Here is a 19874-nt window from a genome sequence, read left to right as displayed (position 1 = left end):
CAGAGACGGTGCAAGGCGACCACTGGCTGGGCCACCAGCTGGCCCAGCCCAAGGGAGGTAAGGCACCCGCTGGGCCCCACGCGTGCCAGCAACCCTCCCTGCGCCCGCCAGCCTCCCACCTCCCATCCCTGGCCCTCTTTTACTTACAGTTTTAGTAGTTGCTCAGCAGGGAGGGGTGGAAACTTCCAGACAGCTCACCTTCGCTGCAGACAACTTGCAGCACCGTTTGCAGAATGGGACTTTTGGTGGGCTCAGCAGGGCAGAGACAGCCTAGACAATTCCTATTGGCTTTTGAAAGGCAATAGAATTAGACTCTATTCAAGAGAGTCTATTCTATTGGCTTTCAAAAACCAATAGAATAAAAGGGATTAGCACAGCTAAGGAAAAGGGGGGAAAAAATGGTGGACCGCGTTGTTTGGCAACCCCCGTGAAATGGTCATTCGACCCCAAATGGGGTCCCGACCCACAGGTTGAGAACCGCTGTTTTAGAGAGTCCTTGAGGCCACCTGGAGGTTTATCTGTGTCTGTCAGAGCTGAAGAAGCTTCTTGGATGAGAAGCAAAACATCTTCAAAGGAAAAACAAGAAAGTCCAGTTGCCTCCTGAAAAAGCACCTTTGGGATAACTCTTGAAGATCCACAAGCCTTGATAGATTTGCCTTACCTGGATTTCTCTGGTTGTGTTAAAAGCCATCCCAGTTGGTGGCCATTCCTGGTCTTAGGGCCATGAATTCTGCAGGGAAATGAGGCATTCTGTGAAGAAGTGGTGCCTACATGGAAGTCATTGTCCAGGCATTATTGAGCTATGCTTCTTCTTCAGGTCAGCTATCTCAGAATCTAACAAAGCTGACATTTTCAAAGCAGCAGATAACGTAACCTCGGCAAGCAGGTGTTCGTTTGTTTTTTTCAAACTCCACTGCTGGAAGAAAAGATGCTTAAAATAGTGTCTAAAAGGCAACAATGAAGGCAAGGGAAAAGGGAAGGGAAAGGGGAAAGGAAAGGAAATAAATGGATAAAAAAAGGAAGGGAAGGGAATAGATAAGGAAGGGAAGGAAAAAGAAAGGAAAGGAAGTAAGTGGGTGAAAAAGGAGAGGAGGGGAGAGGAGAGGAAGTAAATGAATGAAAAAAAAGGCAAGGGAAGGAGAGGAGAGGAGAGGAGAGGAGAGGAAAAGAAGTAAATAAATGAAAAAAGAAGGGGAGAAGAGGGGAAGAGAGGAATGGAAATGAAATGGATGAAAAAGAAGGGAAGGGGAGGAGAGGAGAAGAAAGGAAAGGAAGTAAATAAATAAAAATGAAGGGGAGGAGAGGAAGTAAATGGATGAAAAAGAAGGGAAGGAAAGGAAGAGAGGAGAGGAAAGGAAGTAAATGGATGAAAAAGAAGGAGAGTAGAGTAGTGGGGAGGAGAGGAAAGGGAAGGAAAGGAAAGGACAGGAAAAAGGAAAGGAAAGGAAAGGAAAAAAAGTAAATGGATGAAAAGGAGAAGGGAAGACTCAATCACTTGGACCCTAATCCTCATAGTATAAAAAGCAGTGGTGGCGAACCTATGGCACGGGTGCCAGAGGCGGCACTCGGAGCCCTCTCTGTGGGCACATGTGCCGTTGCCCCAGCCCCGCCTCCCCCCATGGCCCCCTCCTCCCCAACAGCCCCCCTGGAGGAGAGTCGCCCCTGAGCGTGGCCCACGCGGAGCAGTGCAGCCAAGGACATGGCAGCCAGGCAGAGTGGAAAAGACTCTGCCCTCATGCCCCATCATGCACAGTTGATGCTGCGGGACACGGGCAGAGGGCGTGGCTGCCATGGCGCTGCTGGGCTGCCTGGATGATCTGCGGCAGGCCCTGGAGGCAGTGAGTGGCCCTGTGGGCAGGTGGGCTGGGGGGGCAGGAGGTGGAGTGAGGGCGGGGCCAATTTTGGGGCACTCAGTCTCTAAAAGATTCTCCATCACTGGTATAGAGGCTCTTCGTCTCTTCTTTTCTTATTTAACTAAGAAAATATTTTCAACAACAGCAATATTTTCAACAGCAACAAAACACTTGCTTTCCAGCTAAACAGAGGCACAATCCATAGAGTTTTTGAGAAACACCAGCCTTGGTCCAACATCAAAGATCGACACTCTCTTAATTACCAAAGATGATACTACAGATAATCCTATTAGTTGAACTATCGTTCAAAGTTGCAGCGGTGCTTTGACTTACAGCTGGTCCTCACACCTAGGACCATTGCAGCATCCCAGTGGTCATGTGATTGTGATTTGGGTGCTTGGCAACTGAAATGTATTTAAGACGATTGCGGCATCCTGAGTGACTGGATGGTCATTTGTGACTTCCCAACCAGCTATCGACAAGAAAAGTCAAATCAGGATTCGCTCGGTGACTGCATGACTCACTTAAAGACTTGTAGCAAAGAATGGGGTGTAACTCACTAAGCAACAAGTTCCAGTCCCAATTGTGGTTGTAATTCTGCTGCTGCAGAAGATGACAATAATGTCTTTTAAAATAATGGTGATAATGATAAGGATATGGCATTTCTCAGTACAGGTAGTCCTTGTCTTACGACCACAACTGAGCCCAAAATTTTTGTTGCTAAGGAGACAGTTGTTAAGTGAATGTTGCCCCATTTTACAACCTTTCTCGCCACAGTTCTTAAGTGAAGCACTGTGCTGGTGAAGTTAGCAACATGGTTGTTAAGTGAATCTGGCTCCCACCATTGGCTTTGCTTGTCAGGAGATCGCAAAAGGGGATCACGTGGCCCCAGGGACACTGCGACTGTCGTAAACATGAGTCAGTTGCCAAGTGTCTGAATATTGATCACGTGACCATGGGGATGCTGCAATGATTGTAGGTGTGACAAATGGTCACATGTCCCTTTTTTCAGTGTGGTTGTAACTCTGAACCGTCACTAAATGAACTGTGGTAAGTTGAGGACTAACTGCATGGTGTTTTACAAAGACATCTCTGCTAAAATTTTCCCTTAGATGGGGATGAAATGCAGGTGAAGGCGTGAAAGTAAGAAAGGATGTACATCTCTCTCTGTGTGTGTGTGTGTGTGTGATACACAGAAACACCTGCGCACATATGCGCGCGTGCGCGCACACATACACACACAGAGATGTGCAGAAGATAACAAAAGGCCCGTTTCCAAGCTAGAAAAAAGCTTGCCGCTTGCTCAGGTGCCAAAATCTCAAAGTGTTTGTCTGGGCTGTGTAAATGTCACAGAAAAATCGAGTGAGAGATTCTGCCTTGCAGGAAACGAACAAAGGCAATTTACCAACTAACGAGATGGATTTTTTTCAAAGCCTCTCGGCCTGAGGAGAAGCTAGGAAGCATCTCCTGTGCCCTGTTAAATGCTACTCAGATTCACAGGCCCCGCTTAGCCCAGATGAGATAAAAGCCCAGCGGCTGCCTTCTCACAACCATTAGCTTTTAATCTTGGTTAGGTTATTTTTGTGAGGCAACATATAGCTTGTCCAGTCAGAATAAGAGAAGAACAGAGTTGGAAGGGACCTTGGAGGTCTTCTAGTCCAACCCCTTGCTCAAATACGAAACCTATAACATTTCAGTTTGTGGATCTGTGGACTGGAAAAACTCAGAGCACGGCCAGTTTGGTAAGTGTGTGTCATTAAGGTGACCAACTTTTTTACAACGAAAAGGAGGACACAAATAAATTGAAGAAAAAAATATTGTAAATAAAAGAAACAGTTTATTCATTGCAACAATAATACAGAATACACTACAATATGATAAATGCATAATAAAAACATTTGTAACAATAACATTTTATATTGTAATTATGCTTACATGCTGTGCCCCCGCCCACAGCCGCCCCGCCAGCACTGCTGCCCCGCCGTGTAGAGCAGGCCCCGTGGCTCCCAAAGCACCAGCTGCACCGGCTCCGGCCCTGGGGGGGGGGGCAGCCCGGCATCAACACACCCCATCTGCAGCCGCCCCACCCGCACCACCACCCACCCTGCACAACCCCGTGTAGAGCAGGCCCTGCAGCTCCCACAGCACGGGGGGCAGCCACCACTGCCGCCCCTCACACCCTCGCCCGCAGCAGCCCCACTGCCCCTGCCTCTTGCACCCGCAGCCATTATTGCCCTAGCAGGGCCGAAGATCAAGAGAAAGTTACCATAGTGTCGCTGCTCCAGTCTCCTCCAGGTATCTTTGGGACTAACTAGGAGATGGTGTAGTTGGGTAGCAGGGAGGGGTGCAAAGTTCTTGCCGCCTTCGCTGCAGACAACTTACATGTGCCAAGTTTGCCAGCCGGGTGTTTTGGTGCGCTCAGCAGCAATTCCTATTGGCTTTCGAAAGCCAATAGTGAGAGTAGCACAGCTCATGCAAAAGTTGAAAAAAAAAACATCAAAAAAAGGTGCTGGAACGCCGTTCTGAGCGTTCTATGAGGAAAAAAAAAAGCCCTGCAGATTAGTCTTCAAATATCAAAAAGGAGGACATGTAGGAGGACACTTTTCGAAGGAGGACAGAACTCACAAAAGGAGGACTGTCCCTAAAGGAGGACAGTTGGTCACCTTAGATACAACCTGTAAAACACTGGTAATTAGGGCACGATTAGGTTCTCTGCTTCCCTTTACAAAATGGAGCATAGTTTTGAAATAAGCCAGAGAGTAACCAGGAGCTTTTGTGGATCTATGACAGCATGTCAGATGAGGAAGATGGTTGTGGGGGTTCTGCTGCTGCGGTCCAAGCAGATGTGGGACTTAGCAAGGAAGTCACACCTGAGAGGCCACAGGCCTGAATTGTACCAAGTATGAAAGAGCTGAGGTCAAATTAAAAAGATTTAGACTAAGATTTCTCAACCTTAGCCACTTTAAGACGTGTGGACGTCAGCTCCCAGAATTCCCTAGCCAGCATGGCTGGCTGGGGAATTCTAAGAAGTCAGTATGTCTTAAAGTGGCCTACTTTACAAAACACTTGTTTAGAATCCTCAAATCCAGAGCAGTTCTTGGCAGCTTTACAGAAATGGTTTACCACTGTTTTCTCTCGTCTAAGATTTCCTGGTGGTCTCTTTTCCAGTACTAATCAGGGCCAACCCTTCATAGCTTGCAACGCAGACAAGAACTCCCAGCCAGCATGACTTTTCTGATATATGGACTTTAACTCCCAGAATGCATTGTAACAGCCCGGCTAGCTGGAAATTCCAATCTGCAGTTAGCCAGACAGTTACAATGCATTCTGGAAGTTGAAGTCCAGTTATCTGGAGAGCACTCAGATTGCTGAAATCTGAGCTCAGGGGTCTTTTTAGCACATCCATGTTGAAATATCTGCAAATATGGGCAGAGATTAAAGCAGAAAGGAAGGATTGACACCCGGCAACATTTGGGTCAAGTGTTATTTTACACATAACAATGACAGAGAAGATGCATTTACCATATTCTCTTGTGCATCTATTCATTGCCATCCTGTCGAGCTGCCTCATTACATTACATTCATTTTATCTGTTTCTCTCTTTTTTCTAAAGTTTGTTTTTGGCACTCCTGAGCAGATTCCATTAACTGTCATTGAAGGTCATTTTATTTTCCCAGAATGCCAAGCTGTATTGATGTCAGAGCTTTTCAGGGTTTGTGTACAGGAATGTCCTTATAGGGTTTCTTAACCCAATTCACTTCCAGAGGTGTAAACTTCAAATCCCAGAATTCCACAGTCAGAGAAGCCATTTATGAGAATTCTGGGAGTTGAGTCCATATGTTTTAAAGTGTCCAAGGTTGGGAAACCTTGATGCAGAGGGAAGGAGTCAAAAAATCAAGATGGCTTCTTGCAGACATGACAGAAGCCTTATGCCAGACATGTCAAACTCGTAACGTCATGTGATGTCACACGACGTATTGGAGCTTTTTCCCCATTGCCGGCAATGGGGTGGGCGCGATTTCCTCGTGACGCATCTGACCTGCGGGTCGGCAGTTTGACACCCCTGCCTTATGCCATTTTTACATGTGTTGTGCATGCATGGCTCAAGCAAAAGCAGGTTTTGATTGCATTGTCACAGCCACCATTTTGACTTCTTTGAGCCCTCTCTGATTCCTCTGTTTGAATTCTGACATCTTCCCATAAAAAATTCTAAATATGGTATTCCCTCCTCCCCATGTTATGGCCTGGACCAAAGTCAATATGGGATCAGTTATTTTCATTCAAGGCAATAAAAATAACCTGTTCAAATCAAAGGCAACCTCATGGGAGGTCAAAGAAGTCAAAATGGCAGCTCAGCTCTGTCGATGGGATTGAAGCCCCACCCCCTTTAAAAAGGGTGGGGCTTCAATCATACAGGTATAGACAAATCAGTTCAAATCTTTATTATTGTCGTAGATCGGCATAGGAAGAGTAGAATAAAAACAGTAAAAGCTTTTTAAAAAGCTTTTTAAACTTTTATTTTTAAAAAGGAGTAAAAAACTTTAAAAGGTAGAAAGAATATAAAATGCACAAAACAAAAAAAAAACAAATTAAAAAAGCCAACTTTTACCAGCCTTTTGACTTTTTTTAACCCAGCTGCGGGCATCCTTGGTTAAAACATAACCCCAAAAGTTAATTCAGTATTTTGGGGAGTTCCTCACACAGTCCTGCCTACTGAGCTTTAACAAACAAAAAACAATGAAGGAAAAAGAGACTCAGAAACAGAGTGAAGTCAGAAGACAGTACAGAAATGGGGCTGAAGCTAAGATTTTGCTCCTGGGTCTGTCAGGAAAAGTCTGAATAAAGGAGAAAATATATAAAGATTTAAATAAAGGGGAAAAAGAAAGGTTTGGTGTGCCTGTCATGAGGGAACCCTAGTAGAGATGGGGCAAAAAACAAGATGGTGGCAATCAGAGCAGCCATCTTGACTTGTTTGCCCCCAACCCTATGGACATCCCTCATTGTGAGGTGTATACATTGTCCTATTTGGGTTGCAAACATTCAGGCACTCGGTAGATGGCACTAAAGAGTTACAGTTTTCTGTAATGTATTGCTTTATTTCATGGAACAGTGTTTCTCAACCTTGTGGGCTTGAAGGCCTGTGGACTTCAACTCCCAGAATTCCCCAGCCAACATAGCTGGCTAGGGAATTCTGGGAGCTGAAGTCCCCAAGTCTTCAAGCTGCCAAGCTTGAGAAAGGATTGTCACGAAGGATTGAGGCACATTGTTCCAGTCCATTTTTAGCTAGCAGTTGCATTCCCACAGCATGCTAAACAAGGTTAATAAACCATAACCTTGGCTAATTTATTCTTTTATAGAATCCTTGAATGAAAAAGTTGGAAGGGGCCCTGGAGGTCATCTAATCCAACCCTTCACCCAGGGTAGGAACCCATCATTACCAAATCTCCCCCAAAGGCCTTCCCAACTTCTTTTAAATCCGACCTCTGAAGAAAAGGTCTAGTCTATTCACAATTGATCAACTCTCACCATGGGGAACATATTTTTTCTGATTGTGGAATGTAAAAGTTTAAAAACAAACGTAGAAAGGTGATCAGGGAGGAATTCTGGCCCACACAACTGATCAGCACAGAAGTCACCCCCACCCTCCGTAAATAAAATTTCCCTCTTATTCAGCTAAACTGGTACAGGGTTGATCTCTTTCCCATCCTTGGCCCACCTCTGCATTCTAATGATGTTAAATTAAAAAAAAAATCACAACAAATCCTGTGGCAGGGGATTATTGGAATAGCACATTTGGAGATTGTGGAATGCTACTGCTAACATAGCCGTAACCTATTCAGGCTAAATTTATTCCTCTTAATTCCTCTTCCTCTTCACTCCTTCTGACTGTAAGTCCTGCTGCTTAGCCTCAGCGGCCTCAAACTTAACTCCCTTTTTTCTGAATTATATTTCTGGCCAGGATATAACCGATTACGTCGCTTATGTTGCCAAGGATCCCATCAACCAGCGAGGTGAGTGTGATTAGAGAAATGGCATGCTGCTTTTTAAAAGTTTAAGCACGGTACAAAAATTTGCAAAAGATGTTATTAAAAAAGCTATTCTATGTTTTATCTGTGTTTATTCTATTCCAGTGATGGCGAACTTTTTAGAGACCGAGTGCCCAAACTGCAACCCAAAACCCACTTATGCATCGTCGAGTGCCGGGTGGGTGTGGCCCATTGGATGGGTGTGGCCCACTGGGTGGGCATGGCCACGGTGCTAATAGCAGACTGGGTGGGACTAAAAAGTTCAATCAATCAATTCCAACTTTGCAAGATTTTTTTTTTTCCCATGAGAAGTTGAAATTGACTGATTGATTGAACTTTTTTTTTTTTTGCACATGGCGGTGGAGGCCTAAAACGAAAAGGTTTTATAAAACCCAGCTGAAGGCCTAGGACTGGGGTGACGGCGCACGTGCCCACAGAGAAGGCTCTGAGTACCACCTCTGGCACCCGTGCTATAGGTTCGCCACCACTGTTCTATTCTATTCTGTTCTGTTCTGTTCTATTGTCTTCGGACATTTTTTGATGGAAACTAGTGGTAAAGAAGTAAAGTGAAAATGACCGTGTGTGTGTGGTTCATTACAACCATTCACTGACATAACATACAGATAGTCCTCATTTAATGACCAATTCCTTAGCAACCATTCAAACCTGCCACAAATCGCAGCAACATGACAGTAGGATGTGCAGACAGCCGCAAATGGGAGCTGGCTGACAAGGGCCCAAAATGCAATCATATGACTTTGGGAAAAGATGTGACCATCAGAACTTCGAAATTGGATCAAAAGGACTTTTGTTGGGGGTCCATCAAAATTTTGAATGGTTGTGAAACAACTGGTCATTAAGTGAGGACTACCTGCATGATATGTCAGTAAATAGCTGTAATGAAAATACCAGGGAAAAGAATGTAAATTTTGAAATAAATGTTATCAAAGTGGAAAACTTACTTCTATTCTTTCATTCCCCACCTCAACCCCTCATTTTTACTTTTACTTTTACTTTCACTTGTCCAAACATGTCCTACTGGTAATCCTTGACTTACAACAGTTCATTTAGTGACTGTTCGAATTTACAGTGGCACTGAAAAAAAAGTGACTTAGGACCGTTTTTCACACTTGCGACTGTTGCAGCATCTCCACAGATGTGTGATCAAAATTCAGAAGCTTGACTCCAACGTATGACCATTGCAGTGTCTCGGGGGTCATGTTGATCCCCTTTTGTAACCTTCTGAGAAGCAAAGTCAAATGGGGAAGTGAGATTAACTTAACAATCGTGTTCCTAACTTAGCAACTGCAGTGCTTCACTTAACAACAGTGGCAAGACAGGTTGTAAAATGGGGCAGAATTCATTTCACCACTGTCTTGCTTAGCAAGGGAAGTTTTGGACTCAGTTGTGCTCATAAGTCGAGGAGTACTAGGCTGTGTTCACCAGGCCCTTTGGCTCTGTTAACACAGCCTAAGAGTGCATTGGCTGTTTCTGCAGCTGCATCACACTGCGGGATCCTGTTTGTGTCTTGTTGTGTACCTGTGTTGAAGGAAAAGTCTTCATCATGGTTCAATCCAAGCCGGGAATAAACAACATGGCAACTGCTTTAGAAAGAAGGTTGCAGTTTATTGAAGAGGAGAGCCAGATAGAAAGATGGCTCTGGAAGAAAAGAAAGAGAGCACATGTAGGGAGTGGGTTTTTATACCCTCTGGGGCTCTTGAGGTTGTTTCCTATTCCTGTTTGAGGCTTTGTATTTCTTGTGTCATATATTTTGACCTGTGTCCCTTTGGCATCTGTGGGTTAATCCTATTATGTCCCCTCTTAGAGTTTGGGTGGGGTATGTAGATTTTAGGTGTCTTTGTCTTCTTAATCTTCTAGCTTCAACCTTCCCGAATGGTTTACATCTCCATTTCTACAGAGCTGGTTTCTGCTTGGGGGAGGGAGACTTGGGGATATTAAGAAAAAACTGGGCATGCTTTTCTGCCTCTTTAAGATCCTTTTAGGAAATACATTTTTCTGTCCTTTTAATATTTCCTTCTCTGGAGGGCTGACTTCCCACACCTGTTTTTTTTGGGGGGGGGGAATGTTTAACTTCTGGCTGTGGGTCTTCTCTTTCTCTCTGGCAGCCTGCCACATCTTGGAATGCTGTGACGGATTGGCGCAGAGCATCATCAACACTGTGGGTCAGGCCTTTGAGCTCCGCTTTAAACAGTACCTGCACAGCCCTCCCCAAACTGTAGCACCACATGAGAGGTATGGGATTGTAGCCTCAGTTTCCCCCTGGGCATCCTGCTGAGATCTGTGCATTTGGATTTGCAGGTTCTAGACTGCCCTCTGTTTCCCCCCCCCCGGGCAAAAAAGCTGATTGGCTGACTTTAAGTCAGTCCCTCCATCTTATTCCCAATCAGGTGTACTCTACTGGAGAAGGGGCTGGTCTGAGGACAGGGAAATCTGGATTCTAGATCCTGCTCAGCTACAGAAGCTCATTGGCTGAATGTGAGCCATTCCCTTCCTCTCAGCCAAAAACCAATTGTGTTTGGTAGATAGGGGCTAGACTAGGAGTGGGGAGACCAAGGTTCTAGTCCAGGGGTAGGCAACCTTGGCTCTTTTATGACTCGTGGACTTCAACTCCCAGAATTCCTGAGCCAGCCATGCTGAGAGGAAGGGAGAGGTTTCCAAGCTGAGCCATGCTGGCTCAGGAATTCTGGGAGTTGAAGTCCATGAATCATATAAGCGCCTGTTCAAGTCTTTCCTCAACCACAGATGCTTATTGGCTGAATGTGAGCCAGTCCCTCCATCTCAGCCCAAGAGATATAGTGGGGAAAGGGCTGGACTAGGAAATGAGACCCCTAGGTTCTAATCTCTCTTCAGACATGGAAGCTCATTGGCTGAATTGACTCTGTCCCTCCCTCTCAATCCAACAGCCAATCAGGTGTGGTGGGGAAAGGACAGATTGGGAGACCCAGGATCTAGTCCTCTTTCAGCCACTGGCTGACACTGGGCAGCCCCTCCCTCCCAGCCTAAGAGCCAATTAGGTGTAGTGAGGGAGGAGCTGGACCAGTTCTAATAAAAAAAAGATGACACATGAAATTGAAGCCCCCCCAATGTATAAATGGAGTGAAGTTTGATCATTCAATTGCAGCATCCACCTTGATTTTTTGTACACACATACACACAGACTCTCTCTCTCACACACACATACACACTTTTTCTTATAAACACACACTCACACACTCCTCTCTCACACACATACTGCCTCTTACACACACACACACACATGCACACATACACACAGATTCACACACACATGCACAGTCTCCCTCTCAAACACAAATACTCTCTCACATAAATACACAGACTCTGTCTCTCACACACATACAGACTCACACACAGACTCAGTCTCTCTCTCACACATACATATATTCTCTCACAAACATACAGTCTCACCCACACAGACTCTCAGAAACACACACAGATTCTCTCACACAGACTCTCTCACAAACACACACTCACACACAGACTCTCACAAACACAAACACACAGACTCTCACACAGAGACTCTCTCTGTCACACACACAGACACACAGACTCATAAACACATAGATTCTCTCACAAACACACACAGGTGTCTCTCACACATTCTCACACTCTTTCTCTCACTCACTCACACACACATACAGACTCTCCCTCTCTCTTCCCCACACATACACACATACATTATAGATGTCCATGTTTCTTAAATATGTGACATTCTCCCCTAGTTTGTGATGTTTGATTGATTGTTGATTGATTGATTCATTCATTCATTCACTCAGTTTATATAGCGTTGGCCTTCTCCCCTTTTATCTTTCTAATCAGGACAATGGGAGTGGATGATTCTTGGTGTGAAGAGGAAGACCCGTCAGGACACAACTACTATAACAGCATCCCCGGGAAGCAGCCCCCACTTGGAGGTCTGGTGGACTCTCGTCTCCATTATAGATCAGCTTCCAGCCACACGCTCTCGCTGGGTTCCTACGCGACTCATTTCAGCCAGGTGACCCCGAAATCCTTGACAGGTCCAGCTGGTGTTTCCAAGCCTGTTTAATAATAACAATAAAAACAACAACAACAACGACGACAACGATGATGATGATGATGATGATGATGATGATGTTGAAAGGGGCCTTGGAGGTCATTGAATCCAACCCCCTGCTCAGGCAGGAAACCCCAGGGCTTTTTTTCTCATAGAACGCCCAGAATGGAGTTCCGGCACCTTTTTTGGGTGGAACCTTGTAGGGTTTGCAAAACAGGTTGTATGATGTGTGTGAGTTCCGGCACCTTGTTTTTTTTTACAAAAAAAAAAAAGCACTGGGAAACCCTATACCATTTTGGACAAATGGCTGTTCAGTCTCTTCTTAAAAACTTCCAGTGTTGGGGCATTCACAGCTTCTGGAGGCAGGTTGTTCCACTGGTTAATTGTCCTCACTGTCAAGAGGACAATTAACTGTCTCCTTAGTTCTAGGTTGCTTCTCTCCTTGGTTAGTTTCCATCTGTTGCTTCTTGTCCTACCTTCAGGTGCTTTGGAGAATAGCTTGACTCCCTCTTCTTTGGGGCAGCCCCTGAGATATTGGAAGACGGCTATCATGTCCCCCCTTGTCCTTCTCTTCATTAAACTAGACATACCCAATTCCAGCAACCGTTCCTTATATGTTTTAGCCTCCAGTCCCCTGATAATCTTTGTTGCTCTTCTCTGCACTCTTTCTAGAGTCTCAACATCTTTTTTACATCGTAGTGACCGAAACTGGATGCAGGATTCCAAGTGTGGCCTTACCAAGGCATTGTAAAGTGGTATTAATACTTTAGCTCAACTAAAGGGCATCATCACTTGTTCCTTAACTGTGATCTCTTCCCGCCCCATCCCCACCAAATCTTTCCTGTGGTGAAAGAAGAACTGACGCCAGAACATGGTGAAGGATCCACATAATTAAGAAAATTGGTTGTTTTTAAAATCTCTCTTTCTGCAAATCAAAAGGGGCCGCCCCCTTTTGTTAACCACACATTGGATGTGTGTATTTTTTATTTAATTTTTTTTTCTTCTGCAGAAAAAAAATCTACGAAAAAAGGACTACAGGTAGTCCTTGACGTCTGTCCAAAACTGAGCCCAAAATTTCTGTTGCTAAGCAAGACTGTTGTTAAGTGAGTTTTGCCCCATTTTACAACTTTTCTTGCCACACGTTGTTAACCGAATCACTGCAGTTGTTAAGTTAGTAACATGGTTGTAAAGCGAATTTGGTTTCCCCATTGGCTTTGTCCAAAGATAGCAAAAGGGGATCACGTGACCTGTGAATACTGTAACCATTACAAATATGAACCAGTTGCCAAGCATATGAATTTTGACTGTATGACCCTGGGGATGCTGCAACAGTCATAAGTGTGAAAAATGGTCATAAGTCCCTTTTTTCAGGAACGGTTTTAAGTCGAGGACTACCTATAATTTAAGAAAATGGTTGCTTTAAAACCTCCCTTTCTGCAATCCAAAGGTACTGCCCCCCCACCAATTAATCAGACATTGGATATGCATGTCATGGTTCTGACAGATGAAACTCTTCAAAGAACTTTGAGGCATTGTTTACCTTAAAGAATCTTTATTTGAGTAGCATAGCATCGGCACTAACACAGTCGAAGACAAAATCTGAATTCCCCTCCCCTGAGCACATAGTATCAAAGCACAATTCCCTCCTCCAATTAACAGTCATCAATCACATTCCCCAATTAGCTTGAAATGCAGGCTCTCCCTCCAGTTCTCCTGCCCTCCAATTCTTATCATCTCTTATTTCAATAACCTTGATTCTCATGCTAGGTCCAGTATTGTTATGTCTATCTAAATTCTCATGCACATTCCTCCCCCCCCCAGCATTATCTAGCTCTAAAAGCAAAACATAAGAAGAAAATGGTTGCATCTCTAACTGTTGTCAAAGCAAAAACATCCGATGTTAGCAGCGTTGACATCTGCCCCCCACTTAGAAAAAGGACAGATCCTGTAATGTAAACAAAAGCACATGTTAGGGATTGCCTCTCAGTTTATTAGGGTGTTTCCTATAGAATAGTGGTGGCGAACCTATGGCACGGGTGCCAGAGGCGGCACTCAGAGCCCTCTCTGTGGGCACATGCACCGTCGCCCCAGTCCTAGGCCTTCATCTGGGTTTTATATAACCTTTTCGCTTTAGGCCTTTGCTGCCATGTGCAAAAAAAAAAAAGTTCAATCAGACAATTTCAACTTCTCGTGGGAAAAAAAAGATCTTGCAAAGTTGGAATTGATTTATTGAACTTTTTAGTCCCACCCAGTCTGCTGTTACCACTACAGCCACGCCCACCCAATGGGCCACACCCACCTAACTGGCCACACCCAGCCAGTGGGCCATACCCACCCATCACCCAACGATGCATAAGTGGGTTTTGGGTTGCAGTTTGGGCACTCGGTCTCTAAAAGGTTCGCCATCAGTGCTATAGAACCTTGACAGTGTGTGTGTGTGTTTTTAATTTAAATCTTTGTCTTCTGCAGAAAAAAAATCCTATCACAAAGGATTATTTTTTTTTCTCTGAACAGCAAAATAAAACTATCATGATAGGAGAATGACATTCGGAATGGAATTGCGGATTAGAATACCTTGTCTTGAAAGAATGCCATTCCCGCAGGGGAACTACAACTTTCATCACCCCAGGCAACGGTCCAGCCCTACAGGGGACCCCCAAATTGGCAGAGTCTGGCCAAGAACAATTTCCTTCTGGATTATGAACAGATTTCTGCCCTAGGCTCACCTAAGGGCAGTGGGGGATGAAACTGCAGGCTAACCAATTCTTTGCGCTTGTAATAAGATCCTTTTGGTGGAAATCCGAACTCAGCAGGAGCCTCTGTTAGGGGATGGGCTCCTGAGAACGCGCAGAGCATTAAAGAAACATGAGCAATTCAGTGGCAGAGCCAATTCCAAAAGATAAATGCGGATAGCCTCGTTTGAATGCCAAGAAGAGGCTTAACCCAGCTGTGTTGGTGAATGCAAACAGATGTTAATTATATCTGGAGCGAAAGATAGACTTATTGAGAAATACACAGTGCAGGAAAGTTTGATGTAAATGACATACTGAAGATCGAGAAACACAGGAGTGAAAGAAAGACGCAGCTCCTTAATTTCTTAATCACAGAGACTAAATCATATGAAGAACAGTTGCAGAAATTGGGAATGTCTACTCTAGACAAAAGAAGGATTAGGCGTGATATAATAGCAGTCTTCAAGTCTTTGAAGGGCTGTCACAAAGAGGAGGGGGGATCAAACTATTCTCCAAAGCACCAGAAGGCAAGACAAGAAACAATGGATGGAAACTAATCAAGGAGAGAAGCAACCTGGAATTAAGGAGAAACTTCCTGACAGTAGAACAATTCACCAGTGGAATGACTTGCCTCCAAAAGTTGTGGGTACTCCATCATTTTAAAAAGAGATTGGACAACCATTTGTCTGAAATGGTATAGGACCGTGGTGGCGAACCTATGGCACGCGTGCCACATGTGGCACTCAGAGCCCTCTCTGTGGGCACACGCACCATCACCCCAGTCCTAGGCCTTCAGCTGGGTTTTATAAAACCTTTTCGCTTTAGGCCTCCGCCGCTGTGTGCAAAAAAAATAAATAAAGGTTCAATCAATCAATCAATTTCAACTTATCGCGGGGAAAAAAAAGATCTCGCAAAGTTGGAATTGATTGATTGAACTTTTTAGTCCCACCTAGTCTGCCGTTACCACCGTGGCCACGCCCACCCAATGGGCCACACCCACCCAATGGGCCACACCCGCCCAATGGGCCATGCCCACCTGGCACCTGATGATACATAAGTAAGTTTTGGGTTGCAGTTTGGGCACTTGGTGTCTAAAAGGTTTGCCATCACCGGTATAGGATTTCCTGCTTAAGCAGGGGGTTGGACTAGATGACCTCTATCAACCCTTTCAGTTCTGATATTCGGTATTCTGTATTTTATTAGCAGCAGGCTACGGGAGAGAGAGGCACAGGAAAAAGATATAAACAAAAACTTTCACATTGTCGTAATGATCAAAACATCTCATAGATGTGAAGAGAGGATGAAATTTCTCTGTACTTTTCCGTGACCAACTCAGCTTATTGATAGTCCTTGACTTAGGACTACAACTGGGACCCTAATTTTTGTTAAGCAAGGTGGTGGTTAAGCGAGTCAGGCCTGGTTGTATGACCTTTTTTGCCACGGCTGTTAAGCGAATCCCTGCAGTTGTTAAGCAATTGTGAAGCGAATCCAGCTTCCCCCATTGACTTTGCTTGTTGGAAGCCATTCTGGGAAGGTGGCCAATGGCGATCACGTGACCCTGCTGTTAAGCGAATTGTTAAATTAGTCACACGGTTGTTAAGTGAATCCGGCTTCCCCGTTGACTTTGCTTATAAGAAGGTCGCAAAAGGGGATAATGTGACCCCCCCCTTGGGACACAGCAGCCCTGATAAATACATGCCAGTTGCCGGGTGCCTGAATTTTGATCATGTTACTGTGGGATAATGCCACAACAAATAAACGTGAGGACAGCTGTTGTTCTTGTTAGTTGCAAAGTTGTGTCCGACCCATCGCGACCCCATGGACAACGTTCCTCCAGGCCTTCCTGTCCTCTACCATCTTCTGGAGTCCCTTTAAGCTCACGCCTTCTGCTTCAGTGACTCCCTCCAGCCACTTCCTTCTCTGTCGTCCCCTTCTTCTATTGCCCTCCATCTTTCCCAGCATGAGGCTCTTCTCCAGTGAGTCCTTCCTTCTCATTAGGTGGCCAAAGTACTTGAGTTTCCACTTCAGGATCTGGCCTTCTAAAGAGCAGTCAGGGTTGATCTCCTCTAAGACTGACCGGTTTGATCGCCTTGCAGTCCAGGGGACTTGCAGAAGTCTTCTCCAGCACCAGAGTTCAAAGGCCTCCATTCTTTGGCGCTCAGCCTTTCTTATGGTCCAACTTTCACGGCCATACATTGCAACTGGGAAAACCATGGCCTTGACTATACATACGGACAGCTATAAGTCACTTTTTTCAGTGCTGTTGTAACTTTGAATAGTCACTAACTGAATGATTGTAAGTTGAGAACCACCTCTGTATCTGATGATATTTTTCAGAACAGCTGACTTCCACTTAATGTAATCATTGCCAGCCTTCTGGGTTTACCTCAGAATGGTGCTGGCTGGGGAATTCTGGGAGTTGAAGTCCACCCATCTTTCAGGTGGCCAAAGTTGAAAACTCTGGAACAGAGGCTGCATGGCCATCTGGATGGACTTTTGCAGTGGGTGGGGGTTTGCGGGTCTGTAAAGCAAAAGAAAACTGAAGTTAGATCATACGCCAAGCTGTGGTTTCACTTAGAGACCGCTTCACTTAATGACAAAGTTGCAGTTGCTAAGTGAGGACTAATACAGCCTATAAAGAGAAAATATGGTGCTCTGTGTAGAAGGGCTAGTTCAGGGATAGGCAACCTTGGCTCTTTTAGGACTCGTGGACTTCAACTCCCAGAATTCCTGAGCCAGCATGGCTCAGCTTGGAAACCTCCCCCTTTCTCCTCAGCATGGCTGGCTCAGGAATTTTGGGAGTTGAAGTCCACGAATCCTAAAAGAGCCAAGGTTGTCTACCTGTGGTATAGAAAATAAATCACATTTGGATAATGTTCCCTGTATTCTGCTTAACTATCTTGAGCAGGCACATCAAATCGAAGCTATTGGCTGACTCTGTATCTTGTGGCAGTGAGTTCCATAAGTTTTCCCCAAATATGTCTTTCTCTTACCTTCATGTTAATCATGTAGGTTAGGGGTGTCAAACTTGCTGCGTCACGTGACATGTTGCAACTTTTTTCCCCTTGACGGAGTTGGGGGGATTACGGTTTCCACGTGACGCATCTGGCCCGCGGGCTGACAGTTTAACACCCCTGATGTAGATGGTCTTATGAAAAAGCATCCTTGCTCCTCTGAGCCAATATAATTCCATTTCTTTTCAACCCACAGGTCGGATCTTCAGCCAGAAGGGAGCCCAGTAGCCACTCAAACCTGAACTGGGATGCTGATCTTACTGGTAACTACTATATTTATCCTGTGAGCTACCATACTCCATTCTATTTATGAAGCTAGGCACCGTGTGAATTAGGCAAAGATTGTAAAAAAAATAAATAAATCAGGTTTTGCCAAGATGCTGGGTTGGAAGCAGACCCTAGAGCAACCGTAGCCATTTTAAGGTGTGTGGACGTCAACTCCCAGAATACAACAGCTAGCATTGTTAGCTGGGTGTATTCTGGGAGTTGAAGTCCACACGTCTTAAAATGGCCAAGTTTGGGATACACCTCTACAAAATCAGCCCAAACCAAGCTGCACTTGAAAGTGATTTATCGTCTCAATTCTCAACAAATCTTCTTCCCCATCTAGTGTCACAACTGGCTGTAGGAAACTTTGGATTTATATTTATTTATTTAGTTTCTATAGGCACCCTTCTCAACAGGTTGCATGTTGCCACTCCAAGACATACAGAGGAGAGCAGTTTGGGAAAAGCTGCAATAAAATGTTGCGGTGTGTCAAATGTTCCTCTTCTGTTTCCCATCAGCCTGGTCCTTTACTTTCTTCTTTCTCACTTATATGGCTGTGGCAGGGGTAGGCAATCTTGGTTCTTTTATGACTCGTGAACTTCAACTCCCAGAATTCCTGAGCCAGCATGGCTCAGCTTGGAAACCTCTCCCTTTTCCCTCAGCATGGCTGGCTCAGGACTTCTGGGAGTTGAAGTCCACGAGTCATAAAAGAGCCGAGGTTGCCTACCCCTGGGCTATGGAAATTCTCAATCATCCAGTCATGGTTGTCCCAAAGCTGCTTTTACCAAAGGCAACTGGACTTTTTTTGTTTTTCCTTGAAAACATTTCACTGTTCATCCAAGAAGCTTCTTCAGTTCTGACTGAATGGTGGAGAATGGAAGGATTTAATATTCCTTGCAGTCATCTGGTCGTTAGCGCTCTCTCTGAGGACTGGCCTTTCAGCAGTTCCCCGAGGGCACAGATAAACCTCCAAGTGGCCTCAACGACTCTCAGAGAGAGTGCTAATGATCAGATCACTGCAAAGAATATAATAATAATAATAATAATAATAATAATAATAATAATAATGATTATTGGATAATGACTGGATAATCAAGTGCCTAGAAATAACAGGAGTCAGTAGAAACATCAGAAAATTTGTGCAAAGATCGATGGCACAATGGAAGACACAGTTGCAGATCAATGGTGAGAAGCTGGGAGAGGTTAATATCAAGAGAGGAATATTTCAAGGAGATTCATTATCACCATTACTATTTGTCATTGCACTATTTCCTCTGTCAACAATACTGAATAACTCAGGACATGGCTATCAAACATCAAAAATATCTGCCAGACTATCCCATCTCCTTTACATGGATGATCTGAAACTGTATGGAAAAAGATCATCTGAAATAGAATCGCTGCTCAACACTGTCCGTATATATAGCCAAGATATTGTAATGGAGTTTGGCTTGGACAAATGTGCCACACTTGCTATCAAACAAGGAAAAATAGTGAAAACTGAAGGAATCAAGATGCCCCACGAAAATAACATTAAGAGTCTGGATGAGGAAGAATACTACAAATACTTGGGTATCCTTCAAGCTGACAACATCAAACACACTGAAGTCAAGAAAAAGATTAGAGGTGAATACATCAAGAGAGTGAAGAAGATCTTAAAGTCCAAACTCAATGGAGGAAATACCATAAAGGCAATCAACACCTGGGCAATCCAGTCATTAGGTACACAGCTGGAATAGTGGACTGGACTCAAGCAGAACTAAAAGCAATGGATAGGAAGACAGAAAAATAATGACAATGAATCATGCCCTTCATCCACGCAGTGACATTGACAGACTTTATCTACCAAGGCAAATAGGTGGGCGTGGAATGCTACAAGTACATCAGATGGTTGAAGAAGAAAAAAT

At 44.5% G+C, this 19874-nt stretch overlaps 1 protein-coding gene across 3 annotated transcripts in view; it reads left to right on the top strand.

The window, feature by feature from the left end:
- Positions 1-19874, top strand: part of SHC2 (SHC adaptor protein 2) — a 51170-nt gene that overhangs the window by 16225 nt on the left and 15071 nt on the right. For all 3 annotated transcript variants that reach the window (XM_039319274.1, XM_039319273.1, XM_039319272.1), the window contains 4 exons: positions 7813-7864; positions 10006-10132; positions 11738-11915; positions 17897-17963. In XM_039319274.1, the coding sequence (XP_039175208.1) occupies positions 7813-7864; positions 10006-10132; positions 11738-11915; positions 17897-17963 (424 nt within the window). The remainder of the gene's footprint in view (positions 1-7812; positions 7865-10005; positions 10133-11737; positions 11916-17896; positions 17964-19874) is intronic.

This window comes from Crotalus tigris, unplaced genomic scaffold, assembly GCF_016545835.1.
Source record: "Crotalus tigris isolate CLP2741 ecotype Arizona unplaced genomic scaffold, ASM1654583v1 scf7180000022970.308977840:1548163, whole genome shotgun sequence".
Classification (NCBI taxonomy): domain Eukaryota; kingdom Metazoa; phylum Chordata; class Lepidosauria; order Squamata; family Viperidae; genus Crotalus; species Crotalus tigris.
Note: the sequence above shows the minus strand (reverse complement) of the source record. Positions and strands in the feature narration are given on the sequence as shown.